Source organism: Hyaena hyaena, unplaced genomic scaffold (genome assembly GCF_003009895.1).
Source record: "Hyaena hyaena isolate Hyena2069 unplaced genomic scaffold, ASM300989v1 scaffold_113, whole genome shotgun sequence".
NCBI classification, from domain to species: domain Eukaryota; kingdom Metazoa; phylum Chordata; class Mammalia; order Carnivora; family Hyaenidae; genus Hyaena; species Hyaena hyaena.
In genome coordinates, this window is record NW_024080745.1 from 2,226,932 (window position 1) to 2,248,238 (window position 21,307).

The following is a 21,307-nucleotide window of genomic DNA, read 5'->3' on the forward strand; positions in this document are numbered from 1 at the left end:
TTTCTATATTCTTTTTTTTTTTTTCTTATCACTGTTCTTATTCACCCTATGTGGCTTCTTATTTTCTACTTTGTAGTAAAGTAGTAGGAAAAGAAAGGTAGTCTTCTCTAATTTCAATATTAAAATGCTGGTAATAGAATCTGATTGGCCCAGCTTAGGCTATGTGCTTATCTCTGGAATTAATCACTGTAGGCAAGCCAGGAAGAAGGAAAGGAAGGTTAATATGATTGTAGCATTGGCAGCTCCCACTTCTGGAAGGTCTATTTATCAAAAGATGAAGACTAGCATAGACATGGCTCCTGATAAAATTATCATGAGAGAGGTAACTTCCTCAATTTGTTTCTACTGATACACAGAATTCTTCAACCAAAAGTCCACTGAATACTAAACTACTCAAAAAATTTAATTCAGCATTGACTGCAACTTTCTGATGTCAGCTGGAGAAATCCCAAAAAGGAGAAAGAATGCTTATTCTTATAAAATATTGTCAAAAGTTCTCCTTTTGGCTACTTCCAGATCAAAGTCCTTCTAATTTCTTGTTCTGTAAGTTCTTCAGTAAGATAAATTTAGCTTTACAGCCATTTTTTTTATCTTAAATTTTTTTTAAAGTTTATTTGAGAGGGAGAGAGAGAGAGAGAACACACATGAGAAGGGGAGGGGCAGAGAGACAGGGAGACACAGAATGCCAAGCAGGCTCCAGGTTCTGAGCTGTCAGCACAGAGCTGGATGTGGGGCTCCAACTCATGAACTATGAGATCATGACCTGAGCTGAAGCTGAATGCTTAACTGACTAAGTCACCCAGGCATCCCTACAGCCATATTGTTTTCAACAGCCTCCAGAGTTTCTAGAGAATTCATGAAATAATTTTTGTTGAATTTTTTCTAAACATACCGAAATTTTTTGTTTGTTTTAAGTTGGTAAAAAGGCACAAGGAGTGAGGACAGGGGAGCCTTTTAATCCTTAATATTAAAAACACAAGGCCTGGAGTCTTAAGGATTGGAGGCTGTTAGACTTTCAAATGGAACAAAATGTTATCAGGGGTTACCAGTTACCCTGTTGTACTTACTGATAAACCGAATCTTTCTGATGAGGAGAGACTACTGACAGAATTAAAAAAAGAATCAAATTAGTTTTGGATTACCAGTCCAGATTTTATTACCAGCCTTATTTTTTAAACAATTTTTTAAAGTTTATTTATTTTGTGATAGAGCAAGAGTGAGCAAAGGAGGGGCAGAAAGAGGAGAGAAAATGCCAAGCAGGCTCTGCACTGTCAACATGCAGTTCACAAACTCTTACTCTTGAGTTGGATGTGGGGTAAAGTGGCCGACTTCAGCTCACGTCATGATCTCACAGTTTGTGAGTTCCAGCCCCGAATCAGGCTCCGTGCTGACAGCTCAGAGCCTGGACCCTCCCCTGAATGCACTCTGTTTCTCAAAACTGAATGTTAAAAAAAAAAAAAAAAAAAAAAAAGAGTTGGATGCTTAACCGTATGAGCAACCCAGGCACCCCCACTCTGAAGTTTAAAGTTAAAAAAAAAAAAAAAAAGTTAAAAAATGAGGAGGCTCACGACGTGGAAGTAACAGGGTAATGAGAGATAGTCTTAAATGTTTTCTAAAGAAAAGTAAATTTAAAAGGCATCATTATTCTTGATGAAGACAATATTTTAAAAGAGACAAATAAGCATGAAATATATACCTATATACAGCTCAAGGACAGTGCTAATGTTGTAGGCCTCTGAATAAGACTACTTGTTTTCTCCCACACCAAAAATGATTCATAATTTGAAAACAAAAGTTTTTTTTTTTTTCCATGGGGTTCCTGGGTGGCTCAGTCAGTTGGGCGTCCTACTTTGGCTCAAGTCATGATCTCCCAGTTTGTGAGTTTGAGTCCTGCATCTGGCTGTGTGCTGACAGTTCAGAGCCTGGAGCCTGTTTTGGATTCTGTGTGTGTCTCTCTGCCCCTTCTTGGCTCTCACTGTCTCTCTCTCTCTCAAAAATAAACAGGCATTAGAAAAATTTTTTTAATTTCTTTTTAATGTTTTTGAGACAATGAAAGACAGCACGTGTGCTCAAGTCGGGGTGGGAGACACAGAATCTGAAGCAGGTTCCAGGCTCTGAGCTGTCAGCACACAGCTGGAAGTGGGGACGCAGGGCTCTAACTCATGAGCTAAGCTGCAAGATCATGAACTAAGCCGAAGTCAGACGCTTAACTTACTGAGCCACCCAGGTGCCCCAAAATGCTTCCTAATTTAAGTCAGCTATATTCATGTAAGTCAAATTCATTTAAGTCAGCTCTACCATAGTTTCTTTTTTTAAAAATATAATTTATTGTCAAATTGGTTTCCATACAACACCCAGTGCTCATCCCAACAAGTGCCCTCCTCAATGACCATCTAATGATTTTATTACTGTCATTCATCAGCTTCTGCTCCAATATTATTCATTGAAGATTTTGATACTGAGTGTTCACTCTCCTGCCACCAACATGGATGACTTCAGTGTCCATGAAGACAATCCAAACCATAACCAATCTAGTCTCAAAGTTTCTTGACCTCAAAGTCCAGTAATACTCAGCTAATTGCAACTTGAATATTTTGCTTCCAGATTGCTCTAACATATGTATTTAATATAATTTCACCTCTTAATATTCTTCAAAGCCCTCCCTTTATCTATAAGTATTTGAGGTGTCATTTGTTTTGTTTTATTTTATTTTATTTTATTTTACAAATAAGTTTATTGTCAAATTAGTTTGCACATAACACCCAGTGCTCATCCCCACAAGTGCCCTCCTCCATGCCCATCCCCCCTCCCCCGTACATCCATCAGTTCTCAGTTTCTGTCAGCATTCAAGAGTCTCTCATGGTTTGCCTCTCTCTCTTTCCCCGACCATTTCCCCCCTTCTTCTCCCCCTTGTTCCTCAGTTAAGTTCCTCCTAATCCTCCTATACGTGCAAACATCTGATATTTGTCCTTCTCTGTCTGACTTATTTCACTCAGCATAACACCCTCTAGGTCCATCCATGTTGCTACACATGGCCAGATTTCATTGTTTCTCATTGCCATGTAGTATTCCATGGTATAGATAAACCACATCTTCTTGATCCATTCGTCCGTTGATGGACACTTAGGCTCTTTCCATGTTTCAGCTATTGTGGAGAGTGCTGCTATGAACATTGGGGTACATGTGCTCCTATGCCTCAGCATTTCTATATCCCTTGGGTAAATTCCTAGCAGTGCTATTGCTGGGTCATAGGGGAGTTCTATTGTTAATTTTTTGAGGAATCTCCACACTGTTTTCCAGAGGGGCTGTACCAGTTTACGTTCCCATGAGGTGTCATTTGTTAAACCTTACGTTCCAGTCATACACACTACTTGTAAGTCCTTGAATTTATCATGTTGTTTCATGCTTCCGTGTCTTTGCTAACGGCTTCTCTCTCTACCATGACCATGGAATCACTAGACATGCTTCTTTTCTAAGACTAAATTTAACTCCAAAAACTGAGGCAGAACAAGCATTCTTCACATATTGTTGACGGAAGTCTAAATTGTTATAACCTTAGAAAAGTAATTTGCCAATATGTACCAAGAGCCTTAAAAATGTTCATGTTCATTGACCCAATAGTTTAATCCCTATTCTTCTATTCAACAAATACTTGTTGAGTGCTTATTATAGATCAGGCATTTTTCAAAGTGTTAGGGATACAGCAAAGAGTGTTAAAACAAATTTTTCCTTTGTGAAGTTTATATTTTGGTGAGGCTAAACAAACATCAAATAAATATACAATACCAATAAATGGTGAAAAGTGGAATGGAGAAAAGCAGAGCAGGGACTAGTGAACAGAAAATGCTTGGGGAGAGGGAAAGAATTACAAATTAAAAAAAATATTTTTTAAATGTTTATTTATTTTGGAGACAGAGAGAGAGAGAGAGAGAGGAAGCAGGGAAGGGACAGAGAGAGCAGGAGGAAATACGGAATCCGAAGCAGGCTCCAAGCTCCAAGCTGTCAGCACAGAGCCCATTGCAGAGCTCGAACTCACGAACTGTGAGATCATGCCTAACCTGAGCCGAAGTTGGATGCTCAACCAACTGAGCTACCCTGGAGCTCCTTCCCAACTTTTTTTTTTTTTTTTTTTAAGAACTGCAATTTTTAATAAGAGGTCAAAGATGGCCTTTCTGAAAGGGTGACATCTTACAAAGACAAAAGACAAACATTTGCACAAAAAATGTTTTCATTAAAATAATGAAGAAAATGTTTAATGACAGAAAACACTAATGATAAGCTAAACACAAAGATCAAGAAACAAAGGGGTACCTGGGTGACTCAGCCTGTTAAGTGTCCCATTTCAGCTCAGGTCATGATCTCATGGTCTGTGAGTTCAAGCCCTGAGTCAGGCTCTGTGCTGACAGCTCAGAGCCTGGAACTGGCTTCAGATTCTGTCTCCCTCTCTCTCTGCCCCTCCCCTGCTTGCACTCTGTCTCTATCAAAAATAAACATTAAAAAATGTACATAAGAAACAAAATTTTATTTACAACTCATTTTAACTAACCAAAAGCACACAAGGACTAAAAATAAACATTCTCAAATGTTAAGCAACTTTTCTAGGTGAGTCTTATAGGCTACTTATTTTCTTCTTTCTGCTTTTTGAATGGGTACCTATGGTTGTAATCAGAAAGTAATCATTCTCTCATTTTTAGCCCACTGTATCTTGTGCCCATTTATATTCTACAGCACCTTGTTCTTACTTGCATAGATGACCCATCTCTAATAGACTTGTAAGGAAAAGAACTGTAGTTTTCCTTGATTTGAGCTCAGGTCATGATCTCATGGGCTCATGAGTTCGAGTCCCACATCGGGCTCCACGTTGACAGTGCAGAGCCTCTTTGAGATTCTCTCTCAGTCTCTGACCCTCCCCAGTCTCTCTCTTAGGATAAATAAATAAGCTTAAAAAAAGAAAAACTGTAGTTTTCAATGAATTAATTTTTTCAATGAACTTCTAGTATTTAACAGTGCCTAGTATTCACATCTTAACTTCAGAAAGCATTTAATGAAACACATTTACCAGCCACTGTGAGACTCTGGGACTCAACAGTGAACAAGGCTGAAAAGATCTCTGCCCCAGAGAGCTTATATTTTAGTGAGAAAACAGATTTTTAAAAAATTACCATGCACTAAATGCTATGAAGTGAACTAGGAGAAAGGGATAAAGAGAAATGGCAGGTAGTAGAGTATTCTAGACCTCAAGTCAATAAATCAGAGCTTCAATCCCATTTTTACTATTTATTAAATGTATTACTACATGTCAGTCACTGTGAGGCTCAGCTTCCTCACAAATGAAATAGATTCAATACAATCTACTTCAAAAAGTTGTAAAAATTCAATGTCAGTGAAAAAATCTATACCAATGGTTGACAGTTTCTTTAAAAGAAAGAGGTATTTCCTCAAAATTAGCTGAATGAACAAAGTGCCCAATAAATGAACAAGAGGAGCTCAGAACCACCACACTACAGAAAACCTTAGGCACTGATGATTAAGTTTTTTCACCAGCCTGAGGGACAAAACAAGAAGCTTGAGGATATGGTCTTTACTACTCTAGAGCTAATTAACATACAAAAGACAAACAGTCCTACATTTTTGGCCCTGATTTTTTTTCCCCCCAATTTACCATGATCTCACTTCTACTTACCTTCCCCACAGAAGAAAGCAAAATATGAATGGTGTTATCCTTCCATTCAGAGTCATAATTTTAAGTTTGTGTTCTTTGACTACATCAGAAACAGTTCATTCTTTCCTCACCAACCCCACTACAATCAACTGAACGCAGGCTGCTGTCATCCAAAGCAAACTCTGTTGTGAGCCACTTCCGGATGGGGAAGGTCAGGCTTTTTTTTTTTTTTTTTTTTTTTTTAAGTTAAACAGAAAATAGTGCATCAGATAGATCTTTGAAAAATTTTGGAAGTTAGGACTTCTCTCACCAGAAAGCACAAATTCATATTCTCTCACACTACAAAGGACAGTATATGCTGAATTTCAAGGGGTCATAAAACTTCCTGTAGCCTCGATGGCCTGAACACATATTTAACATATATAAGTCTGTGTACATGAAAAGCCTTTATTGGGCAAGAACCATCTTTGTATAGATTTAAAGTGCCAATAAGGTATAAACCATCTGTGAGTGAGCAACTCTGACAAGCAGCAGTATGAAATATCTCAAAGCTTACAGAACTAAAACATCCTTATTCTCCTGCTTCGGAACCATCAATGTTTCTCTAATGGCCAAAGGACGAAGTTTCGGTCCTTCTATTTTTTTCAGTATTAGGCCTCTGAGACGTGTCTGCCGCTGTGGACGTAAAGGTTTCCTTATAGTCTGACTTCCTCATCTTCCCACTTTATCTATCTTCCTAAGAGGAGTCTCTCTTCAAGTCAAATTAGGATGTTCTTTATTCCTCAATATACCATTCCAAACTCCTCTTCCCTCACTTAAATTCCACCTGGCCTTTCAGACTTGGTTGAACTTTTTAAAAATCCAATCCTTTGGTATGGGTCCAGCATCTATTTTGAATGCTAAAGCTCTTAACTACAATTTACTAACAGACTTCTGTTAACTTCTGATATCAATGCAAAATTTACGTAAAGATTTCCACATTGCAGAGCGTACTATGAATCAGAAAAAAAAAAAGTTACGATATTTATATCATCAATTCTTTATGCTGCTTCTTTGGTTTTTTTCTATTCCCCAAGGGCAGGAATTAGACTCTTTGTGTGACAGAAACACCAACGGTACCATATCAAAGGTTTGATGCCTTTGATTTGTGTCTCCCTCAAAACCATTCCAGAAGACTGAAATTCCCCTACAAAAAATAAGCAATATTTTACAACAGGGATCGTATACCAACCAACCACATAACAGACATATTATTCAAAAACGTCAAAATCCAAGGTCTATGTACAACATCCAGAGGAACAAAAACCCGATTGGCCTTAATGTCCAGTCTCTGCTTTTCCCTTTCTTTTATTTATTTATTTTTAACCAGGCCGACCTACTTAGTGAAGGTTACGGGACAACTTGGCAACAAGATTACGAGACAACTTGGCAACATTTGTAATTGTAATCACAAAACGATACGTGCGGGACTGGGAGGCAGGGGTTCGTAACAAAAGAACTCTTAGAAGTTTAGGCATGCCCAGGGCAGTGAGGACCCTGGACCGATCCATTTTTCTCAAAAGATACGAGTCGGAAGGCAGCGGCTGCTCTCGTCCCATCTGTCATGAAAGGGAAACAACCAGTTGCCCGTCCCGTGGAGGCACGAGAATTACTAAGCGGCCTCAGAAGGGAATGGAGGCCTCGGCTTGCTGAGGCTCGCGCCCCCGGTGAGACCCCCAAGCCCCGCCGCGCCGCGCGGGTCAGAGCCCGGGGAAGCGGCGGCGGCGGCGACGCCGAGACGGAAGCTTTTCCTGTAGGTGAAAGGTCAAAGGCGCCGCAGGAGGCGCCACGGGAGAGGCTGCTGTGCGCGCCGAGCCGCTGGCGGACCTGCCTTTCGCTCCCCGACCCCGCTCCGGACCCCGCGCTCCCGCCTCGCACCCCGGCCCCTGCTACTGCTTCAGCCTCTCTCCGGGGCCCGCGCGTCTGCCACTCTGCGCGCCCCCAGCCCGGCCCAAGCAGCCTGCTGCCGGGCGGGCCGCCCCTGCCGGCCGGGGCCAGCGGGCTGTCGGGGGAACAAGAGGGTGCGTCCGTTGGCTGTTGGGAGGAAGGGACACCCCACCCACCCCTGTCCGAGGCGCGGCCACGGCTGCTTCCCACCCGGCACTTCTTACCGATGCTTCTCCGACGAGCTACGTCCCGCTTTGGGCGTAGACCGGACAGTCCCGTTGCGGTGGTTGCTTGGGGTTCCGGGAAGAGACACGTTAGAGAAAGCTGAAGGGGATGGGGTAAAGAAAAGTGGGGGCAGGGAGCTTTTGGGTTTGTGTATTTGGGGAGGTCAGAGTTCGTGACCCCTCCCTCGGCTCTGCGGTGCGTGCTCCCCTCTGCGCCTGCGCATTACTGGTGTGGAGAAGCAGTAAGGAGGTCGTGACGTTCCCAGGATGGAGGAATGAGCAAAGCGAGTCTCTGAAAGTCTACTGCCCCCTTACGATTGGGAGGGAAACTGCTCCGCCGGAGCGGCCCCATAAAAGAACCTTCTGAAATCGGGTGCTCTTAGCATCCCACTTTGCCAAAGGCGGTCTTTAAAGGAAGTTTGGAGACTTTCCAGATTTGAGTAATACTAGATCACCTCAATAGTTTTAGGCGGCTAGAAACTTGTGGAAAAGTGGGCTCTGTCTTAGGGTATCTCTTACCTTAGACTAAAGTTTATTGTAAGAGTTAACCACTGTTGCCCGTTTTCCTAAAACACTGTTGTGAGTAAACAGATTGATCCCTGAGAACTTTCTCCAGCTTTGCTTTTGTGGCTTTGGGTGGGGCAGGGGTCATAGGGGGAGCCTTGCTGTGGCTCTCTGGCCCCTCTTAGGAGGCTGAGGAGGGTTACCTGGAAGAGGGCGGGTGGGGGGTGAGGTATGCATGTTCTCAGGCTCTGCCCCCACAGATGGAATTGGAATCCAAAATGTTAAGTTTTCTTTTTAAGTTTGTACCTTGAAACAACTTGAAACGTATATAAAAGTCGCGGAGCACAAAAAAAAAAAAAAAGATAACCAGTCTGGGTAGGTCCCAATAAGATATTTTATTTTTTTTGTTTTTTAAATGTTTTTTTATTTCTAGGAGAGAGAGAGAGAGAGAGAGACAGTGTGAGCAGGGGAGGGTCAGAGAGAGAGGGAGTCACAGACTGAAACAGGCTCCAGGCTCTGAGCTGGCAGTCAGCACAGAGCCCGACGCGGGGCTCGAACCCACGAACCGCGAGATCATGACCTAAGCGAAAGTCGGACGCTTAACCGACTAGGCCACCCAGGCGCCCCACCAATGAAATATTTTAAATGGCCTTAAATAAAACAAGCTAGGGCAGAATCCTCCACAGTAAGGCAAAGATTTACTTATCAACTCCTGTGGGTAAATAGGTATAGTGGCTAAATGGAGCAAGAATTATTATCACTTAGAAAGTAAACTTCTTGAAGGCTGGCTTTTTTTTGTCCAGTGGTGTATTTCCAAGCATTTAGGACAATGCCTGGTGGTCAATAAAGAGTAATGAAATGAAAAGGCATTGACAGAACGTTGTAACAGTGACCATCTGTGGTACCAAAGTGTGGCAGGAAGAGCTGTCCTGTGTGCAAAGCACTGTATGGTTTGGGCTTTAGAGAAGGAGTCCTTGAAATTTCTTTAGTGCCCACTAACATTAGAAAAGCAGTCATGGAGGGGCGCCTGGGTGGCTTAGTCGGTTGAGCGTCCGACTTTCGCTTGGGTCGTGATCTCGCGATTCTTGGGCTCGAGCCCCGCGTCGGGCTCTGTGCTGACTGCCAGCTCAGAGCCTGGAGCCTGTTTCAGTCTTTGACTCCCTCTCTCTCTGACCCTCCCCTGCTCATGCTGTCTCTCTCTCTCTCTCCTAGAAATAAATAAAAAACATTTAAAAAAAAAAAAAAAAGAAAAGAAAAGCAGTCATGGATTCAGGCCAGAAACTCAAGTCAGGAAAAACAAAAATGCACTGGGAAGAACATCTCCTCTGTCATTTCCCCCGGGAGCTAGGCAGCTGGACACAGAAAAATTCCCCAAGAAGAGGAAAATGCTTCATGTCTCATTCTCTGAAAACAGGTCTATGTGGTTCACCATTAAATATGAGACTCTAAAAATACATATGGCTTAAAAGACATCATCACACCAAAAGTAGATACAGTAAATTTATTTTGTATAAATATAATACATATTGACATTATTTACAATACTAATATTTATAAAGGATCTATATCTATATGGACAATAAGATACAAACTATTACCACTTTAAGTAAAAAGTGTTCCTAGAAATTCATGTCATTTAAAAAAACAATACAGTATTTCAAGCTTGGTTCTTAACATGCTATGACCAACTCATGTAAAAGAGACAGTTGTTCCCCCTTCCTCTCCCCTCACCAAGGGAATCTGATATTGAGACTTTTTGAAAATGTTCTACTACATTTATCCTTAAAAAATTAAATCCTATTAGAAATTATCTTTTCTTATAAAAGGGAAAGTCATACATGAGTTTCCTTTACAGAATATTAAATGTGGCATAGGATCCAGAATATTTTTATATGGAAAGCACTTAAAAAAATAAAAATCAGAAGGGATCTATTTGGAGTAATTTAATTCACCAAATACTGAGTGTCCAGAGCACACAAGGTACTCTGCCAGATGCTGAGAAGTCTCAGATTCTCAAGAATAGAATGCGATAGACACCATAAAACAGTGTGTTTCCTAGCTAAAGGCTATAGAGGCATAGGGAAAGGGAAGACTAGATCTGGTCTGGAGGAATAGTGGGGGAGGAATATGGGCAAGAAGGACTAGGACCAACTGTCACAAAAAGAAAAGTCTTGAATAAATAGGCAGAAGTGGGTTGGGAAGAGGATGAGAAGGAAGAAGTAAACTGTGTAAACAGAGAAGGCTGGGGTGGGATTTGCTGGAGGGTGTGATACCTGAGGAAAAGTGCTCTATACCAAGCCACGGGAAAGACAAAGGAAGTTGCAAAGAGCACAGATGAAACTAGGTTAGGGCTCTGCTTAGAAGAGGGCTCTGGCAGAGTTTAAAATGGGACCATGCAAAGAAGGCAACGGAATTAGGAGAGTTGTTCTAATCATTGGGACGAGGCAACAAGGACTTGCACCAGGGTCTGTGCTACAAAAGGAATAAAGATGGAAAGGATACAAGAGCAACAGCAGAGGCTTTTGTTGAGACCTAGAGGCAGATTCTGGAGCCTAGAATGTGTTTTTCGATTACAGAAGAAAACAGATCTGAATGAAAAGAAAATGAAGTCTTGTGAAGTTTAAATGCTTAAATAGAACTCATGTAGATGTCCAACAGGTAGTTGCAGATATGGCCTTGCAGGATCAGGGAAAAAGGAGGTGTAAGATCTGAGTTATAATGAGGGTATTGGGAGGGCTGTGTTTGAGTTGTAGACGACAAGAATCCTGTTGTCACCTTCTATGCATTTCAACAAATAATTTCTCTTAAAAGACACAGGATAGGTATTTTGTGAGAAACCAATACAAGGCCTAACAGGAGAAATAGGATTTACCTCTCTGGAAATCCCAGTGACTACATTTGACTACAATGGATCTCAGACTTCAAAAACGGGAGTACAAATGGATGCATACTCCCAAGACATGTCACCATATGTTGTGGTAACATGAAATTAATTACTGGGTATTTCCTACCAACACCTGGCTAACAAAACTACACTTTATTTATATATTTTTCTAATGTTTATTTTTGAGAGAGAGAAAGACACAGAGTGTGAGCAGGGGAGGGGCAGAGAGGGAGACACAGAATCTGAAGCCGACTCCAGGTTCTGAGCTGTTGGCACAGAGCCCAGTGCAGGGCTTGAAGTCAAACTGTGAGATCATGACCTGAGCTGAAGTTGGACGCTTAACTGACTGAGCCACCCAGGTGCCCCCAAACCTACACTTTAAAGTTATCTTCCTTGGATAGAGCTAGTATGTTTTATGCTAAATGAAATAAGTCAATCAGAAAAGACAAATAGCATATGATTTCATTCATATGTGGAATTTAAGAAACAAAACAGATGAACATATGGGAAGCAGGGATGGGGGAAGGCGGTGGGGAGGGAGGCGGGGGAGAAGAGAGGGAAACAAACCGCAAGAGACTTAACAATAGAGAACAAACTGAGGGGAGGCGGGCGGGGGATGGGCTAGATGGGTGATGGGTATTAAGGAGGGCACTTGCTGTGATGACCACTGGGTGTAAGTGATGAATCACTGATTTCTATTCCTAACACCAATATTGCACTGTATGTTAACTAAAGTTTAAATTAAAAATTTATCTTCTTCACATAGTTGTTTCATTTCTGTTTTATATTAAACAGAGTTGCTCTGATGATCTCATTTTCTAGGATTCTGATGGATCCTCTACATTTACAGCTGTCAGAGCTGAAGAGGAAGCTTGATTGAGCTTCCAGCTCAATCACCAAGTTACAGCAAGAACACCAGCTTTCCCCCAGTTTAACCTGGCATCTCTTGCCTCAGTTACTTTTAGTGTCTTTTTGCTTAGCTTTACAAGTGCTCTTCTTTCTCCTCCTTATGAATGAGGAGAAACTTGAAAAGGGTGTGATGGAAACACCTGCATCAGTATAATAAATACAATATTCTTGGGATCTGGGTACTGTGTATACGTTCTCATAGAAGGCACCCAATAACACCATTTTTTTCCTCTAAAATGTTAGCTATCAAGAGATATTTTTTAAAGTAGCCTGACAACAAAATGTATATAATTAGGTTTCTCAGCTGATACTGAATGAGCCAAGTTACATAAATAATTGAGCAGCTTTAGTATGTTATGAAGGATAGATGAGGGGAAAGGAAATGTATTTTTACTATTTACTATTCCGCATTTAAAACATCTTTTCTTGGGAGTGGTGGTAATCTGACAGCTTCCTCAGAGGGCTACATGTATTTTATATTTTTCAAAACCCTCCATGGGGCTAAGCCAATAGCCAGTACAATCATACAGGAGTTTCACATACAACCAGAATTACTAGAAGTTTGTGCAGTTTTTTAATTTTCTATTTAGATTTATGACTGGTTCTGGAATTAGCTAGCTATTGGAAGACAAAATAGCCTGGCTGATACTTTTTACATTCTGAGGTTTAAGTCAAACCTTGCAGTCAGAAGAAGTCTGAGAGCTCAAGAGGAGGAGGGAAGAACTCCAAATAACTTGTTGTGTGCAAAGTGTTAGACCCAAAGAAGCAGAAGGAAATACTTTATAAGGTATTATAAAGGTATTTATAAGGTACCTTGGTCTCCAAAAAGGATACTCTAAAAAGTGCAAGGATTTTAACATGGAAGCCTTATTTATGCTGTCTTGATTAAAGTTAGTGAACTGCAAAGTTTACCTACTGTGACAGAAAGACTGGGGAGATAGTCTGTGAGGATTGTATGTAAGGGTGCAACAGGGTTTAAAATGATTCCACAGCATGAAACAGCCAGGAAAACTACAGCAGGCAACTCTAGATTTCATAGAAACTCTGGTGCTGGAACAAACAACATTCAAAAGGCTTCAGAAAGGCACTCAGTAATTCTTTCGGCAATTGTAAATATCACATTGAATTAGGAATCCTTTATATGAGAGCAGTAAGGAAAATTCCTGTGCCTTTTAACGAAATATTCTATGGATAACGTTGCCTTTTAAGATAATTTATATTCAGTTAAAGTTCAGTCAATAAGTATAAATTATGAACATCAAGAATGTCTTTAATCAGTGTGAATTCGATTTTTCAAATTCTACTCATCCAATTTTATGTACAAAGCAGTTCGCATGTTAAATAGTAAGTGCATGAGAATTATGAACATAATTCTTTCCTAATGAGGTGCACATTGGCAACTGGTTACAGAAATAAAGGCTTTGTTTTAATTGCCAGGGAGGACATAACACAAAGTCGTATTAAATAACCTTTACAAAATGAATACAATTTCAGTTAACACTGGCTTAGAATATGTGCTTTTTTTGGTATGGTAATTTCAGTTCATTTTAAAAAGCACAATATTATAGGAAATGGAACATTATTTAGATGCAAATACCACTAATTACTTGGGCTCAGACCACTTTTAATAGAAAGGAGACTGTGTAATATGCTTACCATAGTTTACTTAAAAAAATAATACATCTATGTAGCTTTAAAAAAAGGATTAGACTTAATAGAAAGATCTAGAGTTAATTATTTGTGTTCCTCTGCATTTGAAAACATCCTCTTTCCTACTACTCATAGCTCAGTTCAATGAAAACTTTCAGATTCTATCCCTTTACTGTAATTCCTTGATGATGTAACACTATCTCATGCCAAAAGAGTTGTAACAGAAATACTCTAGATAATTTACTGGAATTTCATTTTGCAGTTGCTGAGGTAGAAGTTGGCCACGTGTTTTTCCATTAAAAGATACAAAAAATCATCTAAGTTTATGGATTCAAAAAACATACTTTTTTTTTTCAATCAGCAGTTTTATAATAATTTCTAAACCAAACAGTGCATGGAAATTTGCTCCTTGATGTGTGGTTTTGTATTTACAAAGACTTATCACCTCAGGTGAGAATGTTACAATGAAACACTATAAACACATGGAGAAGAAATCTGTGTCACAAGCAGTTAATACAGTATACAGTATTATGATAAGTTTTCTGGTTTCTAAAAAAAAGGTACTTTAGAATTCAGTGTGAATCTCAGAAATAATTCTGACCATTAAGTAAACATCAAAATTTAATAAATAACATACATGAAAAAACAAACATTAAAAAAAAAAAAACCCTTCTACCCAACACAATAATTTCTAATATCTGATGAAGATTTTGGCTGGATTTTCTTGGCAGTGTTCATTTATGTACAATTTTTGTACTGACTTTACACCATTTTGATGAAATTCCACCATGTGAAATCACAGAAGAGATGAAACCAATATCGCTACAATATTGTGCCTTCCTGAAATGCTTCTATCCACCTATTGGTAAGAGAAATTTGTTAAGATTTATAGAATGCAATCATCTGATACATGTTAAGACAATATAGATAATAGCTATACCTGTGGTTCCAATTATCTTGACAGTATATTTAAGATCTTTCCTATACTAAACCAGAATTCTGTGTATATGGAATTATGTATGGAATATGTATATGAAATTGTGTATGGAATATGTAATATGGCCCAAAATTTGGCCTGACAAGTGCATCTTTTACTTCTATGAGGTGTGAGAAGGGGCCATTTCATAACAAGCTCTACGAAGTCCTGATAATCCCATATCATTGGTTTTGGAAATGAATACATCTGTAAAGGCCTTGATTTCAACCCCCTTTCTGGTTTTAGTAACACTAACTTTGCCTCTGTTTCCTTCTCTCTTAACTCCCTCAGGATCTGTAGTTTAAACCTGTTTTAGTATTTTCAGTGAAAGAGAATCTAACATCTGGTCTACTTCCAGTTGATCAACATTTTGCATGCAATATAAAGTATCTCAAAAAGAAAAATGTCTCAGAATTTCATAGACGTCTTTATAAAATTCATTAGTCTCAGAGTTTATGTGACTATACCCACAGTTTCAACTATTCAGAAGACACTGGGAGGTAGTCACTTTGTACCTCCCTAGGACTGTAATTGCTTCTATGAACATCTGAAATCACCCAGTTAGTAAAAGCAGCCTATAACAGAAATAGCTCAAATTTCAAGGATAGAATTTTCAAATATTTAAATGCAAATGGCATGTTATATCATAATAAAGAGGCTTTTAAAAAGTTAAAATTTTCATTAAAATGAACACATTTTAATATTCTGTAATTTGTAAAAAAAAAAAAAAAAACTATTATATTACTGACTTCAGCAGAAACTTGTAATTTAGCCTGTATTAAATCTAAATTACAGTAAGCAGATTCCCTTTGCTGAACAACGTTCAATTGTCTTAAAGTTTTTCTATCTTGTCGCTTAATGACATAAACAAAAGATGAATATTCAAAAGCAATAATTTTTTATCAGTTTGATGATGAATACAGATAAAAATCAGGAGAAGTGTAATACCTAATGGAATATTAGAGCAATTTATCTTTTATCCAAGTAGTTTTTACAGAAAAAAAGTGACATAATTTTAAATATTCTTCAGTTCAATTAAAAAAATTTAGAGTAACAGATATACACAGTAGATATCCTAACATAGAAAAAAAAAAAAAGTGTTCCAGAGTATTTGCAACATTGTACCAGATTAATATGCAGGAGCATATGTAATTCTGGTACATTAATTCTAACTACCTTAAGAAAAGACAAGCCTTGCTTACTTAAAGCATTCTTCTTTTTTTATCTGCATGCACTGTTTTAAGCCTATTGAGAAAACATAAGCACATCTTAGTGAAAACAAAAACGTGTAACTTGTGAGGCCAAAATAAAAATCAAATGGAAGATTTGGTGAAAGGTAAACTGCACTATTTTGTTTACAAAGGACCTGGGTTCCACAGAGAGATGCTTCTCTATCAAACCACGACATGACATCAAAACAAATATTCTTGTTGGAATTTTGAAGAGACTGTTTAAAAGCCTTTACCATCTAAAATGATATCCATTTCCTTTTACTCAGTTATTGGGAACAGCATGGGAGCCTCTTAATGTGTTTGACCCTTTTCCCAAAGAAGTAAGTTAGCAAGCAGCTGTTTAAACTCCCGCTGTTCTATGGCACAATTGAATCACTGGATTGCCAAAGTTCTGGAATGTTTCAAGAGATGATCCTCACCCTCAATGAAGGAGAGGTCAAATGCCTCAGCTTCCTTTCCTTTCAGCAGAGCGGTTTCATGCTGTTTCCTCGGAGGTCAGGTATAGACAAAATATTTTGGACAGAACTACCTATTTTCTTTTCCCTTCTGCCTCCTGAAAATATTCCAGATCCTCTTGCTTGTCCTTAAAACGATTCTAAAGAGTTTGAAAAATATGTTACATCTTCCTAATTTGGATCTTTGATTTAAATTCTTAATTGTCCCAATGCACAAAAGTAGGTTATTTTAAAATCAATCATTTAACAACCTGAAACTCATGTATGAAAGAAAAATGTCTAAATTACTTACTTCTGAGCTGAGTGAGCATCATCTGCTTTGAACAAATAAAATAACATGTTTTTGTGCAGCAACTGGAACACTCTAGACTCTGAATTCTCATCTTTGACCTGAGTGACAGTGAACCCTAGTAAAGGCTGACTCTCCAAAGCTGCTACATCCTAATTTAAAAAGACAAAAAGGGAGATGGGGCTTTAAATTGATACAAAACTCAGATTTGCAAACTCTTAAACTATATAGCTCTAATTTTATATGCACACACTATATAAAACAATGATAATTCTAACAATGTTATTTATTTTCATTTATCCAACAGTATTAAGACATCCCCCACCCCTGCAGCTACCCCATGAGCCAGACACTGTGCTAAATAGTTTTCATTGGGTTCACACTCATCTAATTGCACATATTTCTCCACAATCAGGGGAAGCAGGTAATCATATTACTTTCATTTTATGGATGCAGAAAACAAGCTCAGAAAGATAAGTGATTTACCCTGTCCCACTAAAGAAAAGCTTGGCTCTTAGAGCAGTGGTTTTTATAGGATGTTGTTAGAACACAGGGTGATCAGATAGGAGAAAGGGTAATGTAAGAGCAAATGGCCAGCCAGGAATTGTTTCTAACCCAAACAAAGTCTATCTTGCTTGAAGCCTGATCAATACAATCTGGGGATAGTCAAGGGACTGTGTTCAATGACAGGTTGGCAGAAAGAATAAGAACTTCTACCTTTAGTGAAGTTGTTAGTAGCCACATGACACCAAAAAGTTACATCTTAATACTACAGAAAATTCCCAACATTTTTGAGTAAGAGCTCTAAGACATTGTTGACATTAAAGATAACAGAAAAAAAAAAATCGCCCCCTCAAAAAGCAGTGCAAAACAAAAATACACAAAACAAACAAATCAAACAAATATTGTGATTATTTCTAATTGGCATTATAAAACCGGACTCCCAAATTATTCATCTTTAGATTTCAGATCTTACCTCACTTGCAGCATATGTATACAGCACTTTATTTTTTATGACAAACCACAAGTGTTTCCAGGGTTTTTTATTGCCCTTTGATCTGTACAAATAGCCACTCATGGAAGAATCTTCTGTGTTTGCTGATACCTAGTAAGTAAACCCCATACATAGATTAATGGTTTTCAGACAGCAACAAAATTTAAAGTAACAAACTGCTTTTGATCATTGGTGCTGAAAGCAATAACCATAATTAATATAATGTTTCAGAATGAAATTATGTTCAAAGTCTGCTACTGTACAAATTGTGAATACTGCCATTATCATGGGCATAAAAACTCCTTTCATTTAGAAGCAATTCCAGCATTCTGCTTGAATTGTGCTTCCATGTATGTATTTCTTTGTGGTGTCACCTGTGTTTTCCTGGTTTCCAGAAGAAGAAAAATAATTCTAAAGATCAGAAATGAGGGGCGCCTGGGTGGCTTAGTCGGTTGAGCGTCCGACTTTCGCTTGGGTCATGATCTCGCGGTAGTGGGTTCGAGCCCCGCATAGGGCTCTGTGCTGACTGCCAGCTCAGAGCCTGGAGCCTATTTCGGAGTCTGTGTCTCCCTCTCTCTCTGACCCTCCCCTCTTCACGCTGTCTCTCTCTCTCCTGGAAATAAATAAAAATATTAAAAAAAAAAATCAGAAATGCTTTTTCAAAGTTGCATCTTGGGGGACCGTATATGTTGTTTACTCTTCTTCATATTTTGCAATGTTAGGGAAAATTACTTAAACCTTTAACTCTGTTCCTGAAATAACTTTTTGGACTTATTGTATGAGGGGCACTTGAGTGGCTCAGGTCACGATCTCACAGTTTGTGAGATTGAGCCCCATGTCAGATTCTGCACTGATAGCACGAAGCTGGCTTAGGTTTTTCTCTCTCCCTTGCTCCCTGCCTCTCCCCGGCCAGACTCCTTCTCTTTTTCTCAAAATACATAAATAGTAAAATAATAATAATAATAATAAAGTTTACATTAAACAATATTTCATCCTTCTCATACAATTTGTAAGAAATGACATTTCATACATGATTAAAGGTAGACTTTAAAAATCCATAGAATCCACTTGTATTTGTTTTCTGTTGCTACATACAAATTACCAGCAACTTGGTGGGTTAAAACAACATACGTGTGTTGTCTCAGGAGTCCGGGCACAGCTTAGCTGGGATCTCTGCAGGTTCGCATTCAAGATGTTGGCCAACACTGCATTCTCATCTGAAAGCTGACTAGGGAAGGGTCTACTTCCAAGCAGACTCAGGTTTTTGGCAGTATTCATTTCCTTGAAGTTATGAAACTGAGGGCCCTGGGCTCTTGCTGCCTTTTGCCTGGAGCTCACCCTCATTTCCATGCCATGCAAGCCTACTGAGACAGCTATTTACCTCTTCAAAGCCAGCATGAGAGAAAGTCTCTAGAGCCCATCTACAGCATATGGAGTCTCCTATAACGTAACATAATCATGGGAGTGACATGCCATTATCTTCCCCATATTCTGTTGGTTCAGAGCAAGTCACAGGTCCTCCTCCCACACAAGGGGGAGGAAACTGTACAGAAGTGTGATTATCAGAGAAATGGACCATGGAACCATCTTAAAAGTCTGCTCACCATTCTACTAATAACACAATTCCTAAATTTGGTTTTCTATTTCTCTCTTGTTCCTATGTGAAAAAGAAAAGTTTCAACTGACAGTATAATCATTGAAAACTTACTGCTTTTTTGCCTAGAGATTAAAACATTTTCATCCTTTTATGAAGCAAACTAAGTTTTTCTCAGACAAAAATTTGAGGATCAGAAACTGATCCTTAAAATCATCAAAAATAATAGAATTTCTATTTACCTCTCTGTTAATAGTTTTATTGTTTAATGCTTGTTTATTTAATTTGAAATAGCATGCATACAAGCGGGGGAGGGGCAGAGAGAACCCCAACCAGGCTCCATCAGATCTCACAAACTGTGAGATGGTGACCTGAGCTGAAATCAAGCCACTCAGGTATCACAGCTAGTGGAAACTTTAATATCAAGTGCAAGCAAATTTATATAAAAAAAATAACATCCTTGTAGAAGATTATATTTTTTTAATTAGAATGTCTATGTTTAAATGAAATTTTTCTAGAAATGTAGTTATATTGGGATGCTACTATGTACTTTAGTGTTACTATGATTGCTCAAAATATTTTGTATGTTCCTCTTTTGGAATATTCTTAGTTTTTTGGCTCTAAAAGAATACCAATCACAACACTGAAAACTCATGAATAGTCCCCTCTATTATCTTTTTAAAAATAAAATTGGTCTTAATCAGCTTAATCACAATTCACAAAACTTTCCTTCCAATGTTTTGATTATTTAACTGTTTGTTTACTTATTTATTTATTTAAGTTTATTTATTTATTTTGAGAGAGAGAGAGAGAGAAAGAGAAAGGGAGCACAAATGGGAGAGGGGCAGAGAGAAGGAGAGATAGACTTCAAAGCAGACTCCTCATTATCAGTGCAGAACCCGATGTGGAGTTTAAACTCACAAACTCTGAGATCATGACCTGAGCCAAGATCAAGAGTTGGATGTGGGGCACCTGGGTGGCTCAGTCGGTTAAGTGTCCGACTCTGGCTCAGGTCATGATCTCACCATTCATGGGTTCGAGCCCCATGTGGGGCTCTGTGCTGATAGCTTGGAGCCTAGAGCCTGCTTCTGATTCTGTGTCTCCCTCTCTCTGATCTTCCCCTGTCACACTGTCTCTTTATCTCTCCCTCTCAGAAATTAAAAAAAAAAAAAGAGTTGGATACTTAATCAACTGTAACTATGCCACCCAGGCACCCCTGATTTGATTATTTAAAACATAAATCAAGTCTAACTCAAGAGGTATAGCCTGCCATTACTGAGGGTACTGAGACTCTGAATATAATTCTAAAAATGATGACTTTCTGAAAATGTATCGAACATTTTTACTGGAATAAAAACATATCCCATTTCCTTAAAATGTTGAACATAAATTACCATGTGACCAAGCAGTTCCACTCCTAGGTATATAACTAAGACAAATGAAAACATATGTCCACACGGCCATTTGCACACAATATTCATAGCCCTGTTATTTATAATAATCCGAAGGCAGAAACAACCCAGATGTCTATTAACAAATGAATTGATAAATTCTGATATATACATACAATGGAATATTATTCAGATAAAAAAAGAAACAAAGTACTGATAACGCTATAACTTAGGTGAGCTTCTAAAATATTGTACAAAAATGAAAACAGCCAGACATAAAAGGTCACATATTATAGGATTCTTTTTACATGAGATATCCAGAATAGACATATACACAGAGAAAGAGAACAGGTTAGTGGTTACCAGAGAGGGTGGAGAGAGGGGACAAGGGCGATGGATTATTTAATGGATACAAGGTGCTTTTATGGGGCGATGAAAAAATTTTGCAAGTAGAGCAATATGGTGGTTGCACAGTGTCGTGAATACCCTCAATACCAACGAATTGTATTGCTTTATTTTTTTTTTAAAGATTTTATTTATGTTTAAAGTAAACTCTACACTGAATGTGGGACTCACACTTATGATCCCAAGATCAAGAGTCTCATGCTCTACCAACT

The 21,307-nt window shown here is 38.8% G+C and overlaps 2 protein-coding genes across 7 annotated transcripts in view; both read right to left on the minus strand.

Moving 5' to 3' along the window:
* NR2C1 (nuclear receptor subfamily 2 group C member 1) overlaps positions 1 to 7,896 on the minus strand; it is a 51,608-nt gene extending 43,712 nt beyond the window's left edge. For 3 of the 5 annotated variants that reach the window (XM_039236611.1, XM_039236608.1, XM_039236612.1), the window contains exon 1: positions 7,813 to 7,896. The gene's annotated coding sequence lies outside the window, so the exon portion shown is untranslated. Of the gene's footprint in view, positions 1 to 4,311; positions 4,345 to 7,764 lie in introns of those variants that run through there. The other 2 variants (XM_039236609.1, XM_039236610.1) reach the window with 2 other exon arrangements.
* A 5,410-nt stretch (positions 7,897 to 13,306) lies between these two features.
* The window catches only part of FGD6 (FYVE, RhoGEF and PH domain containing 6), a 107,846-nt gene continuing 99,845 nt past the window's right edge, over positions 13,307 to 21,307 (minus strand). For both annotated transcript variants that reach the window (XM_039236625.1, XM_039236624.1), the window contains exons 19-21: positions 17,688 to 17,816; positions 16,715 to 16,863; positions 13,307 to 14,618 (exon numbers count right to left, since the gene is read on the minus strand). In XM_039236625.1, the coding sequence (XP_039092556.1) occupies positions 14,582 to 14,618; positions 16,715 to 16,863; positions 17,688 to 17,816 (315 nt within the window). In that variant the 3' untranslated portion in view covers positions 13,307 to 14,581. The remainder of the gene's footprint in view (positions 14,619 to 16,714; positions 16,864 to 17,687; positions 17,817 to 21,307) is intronic.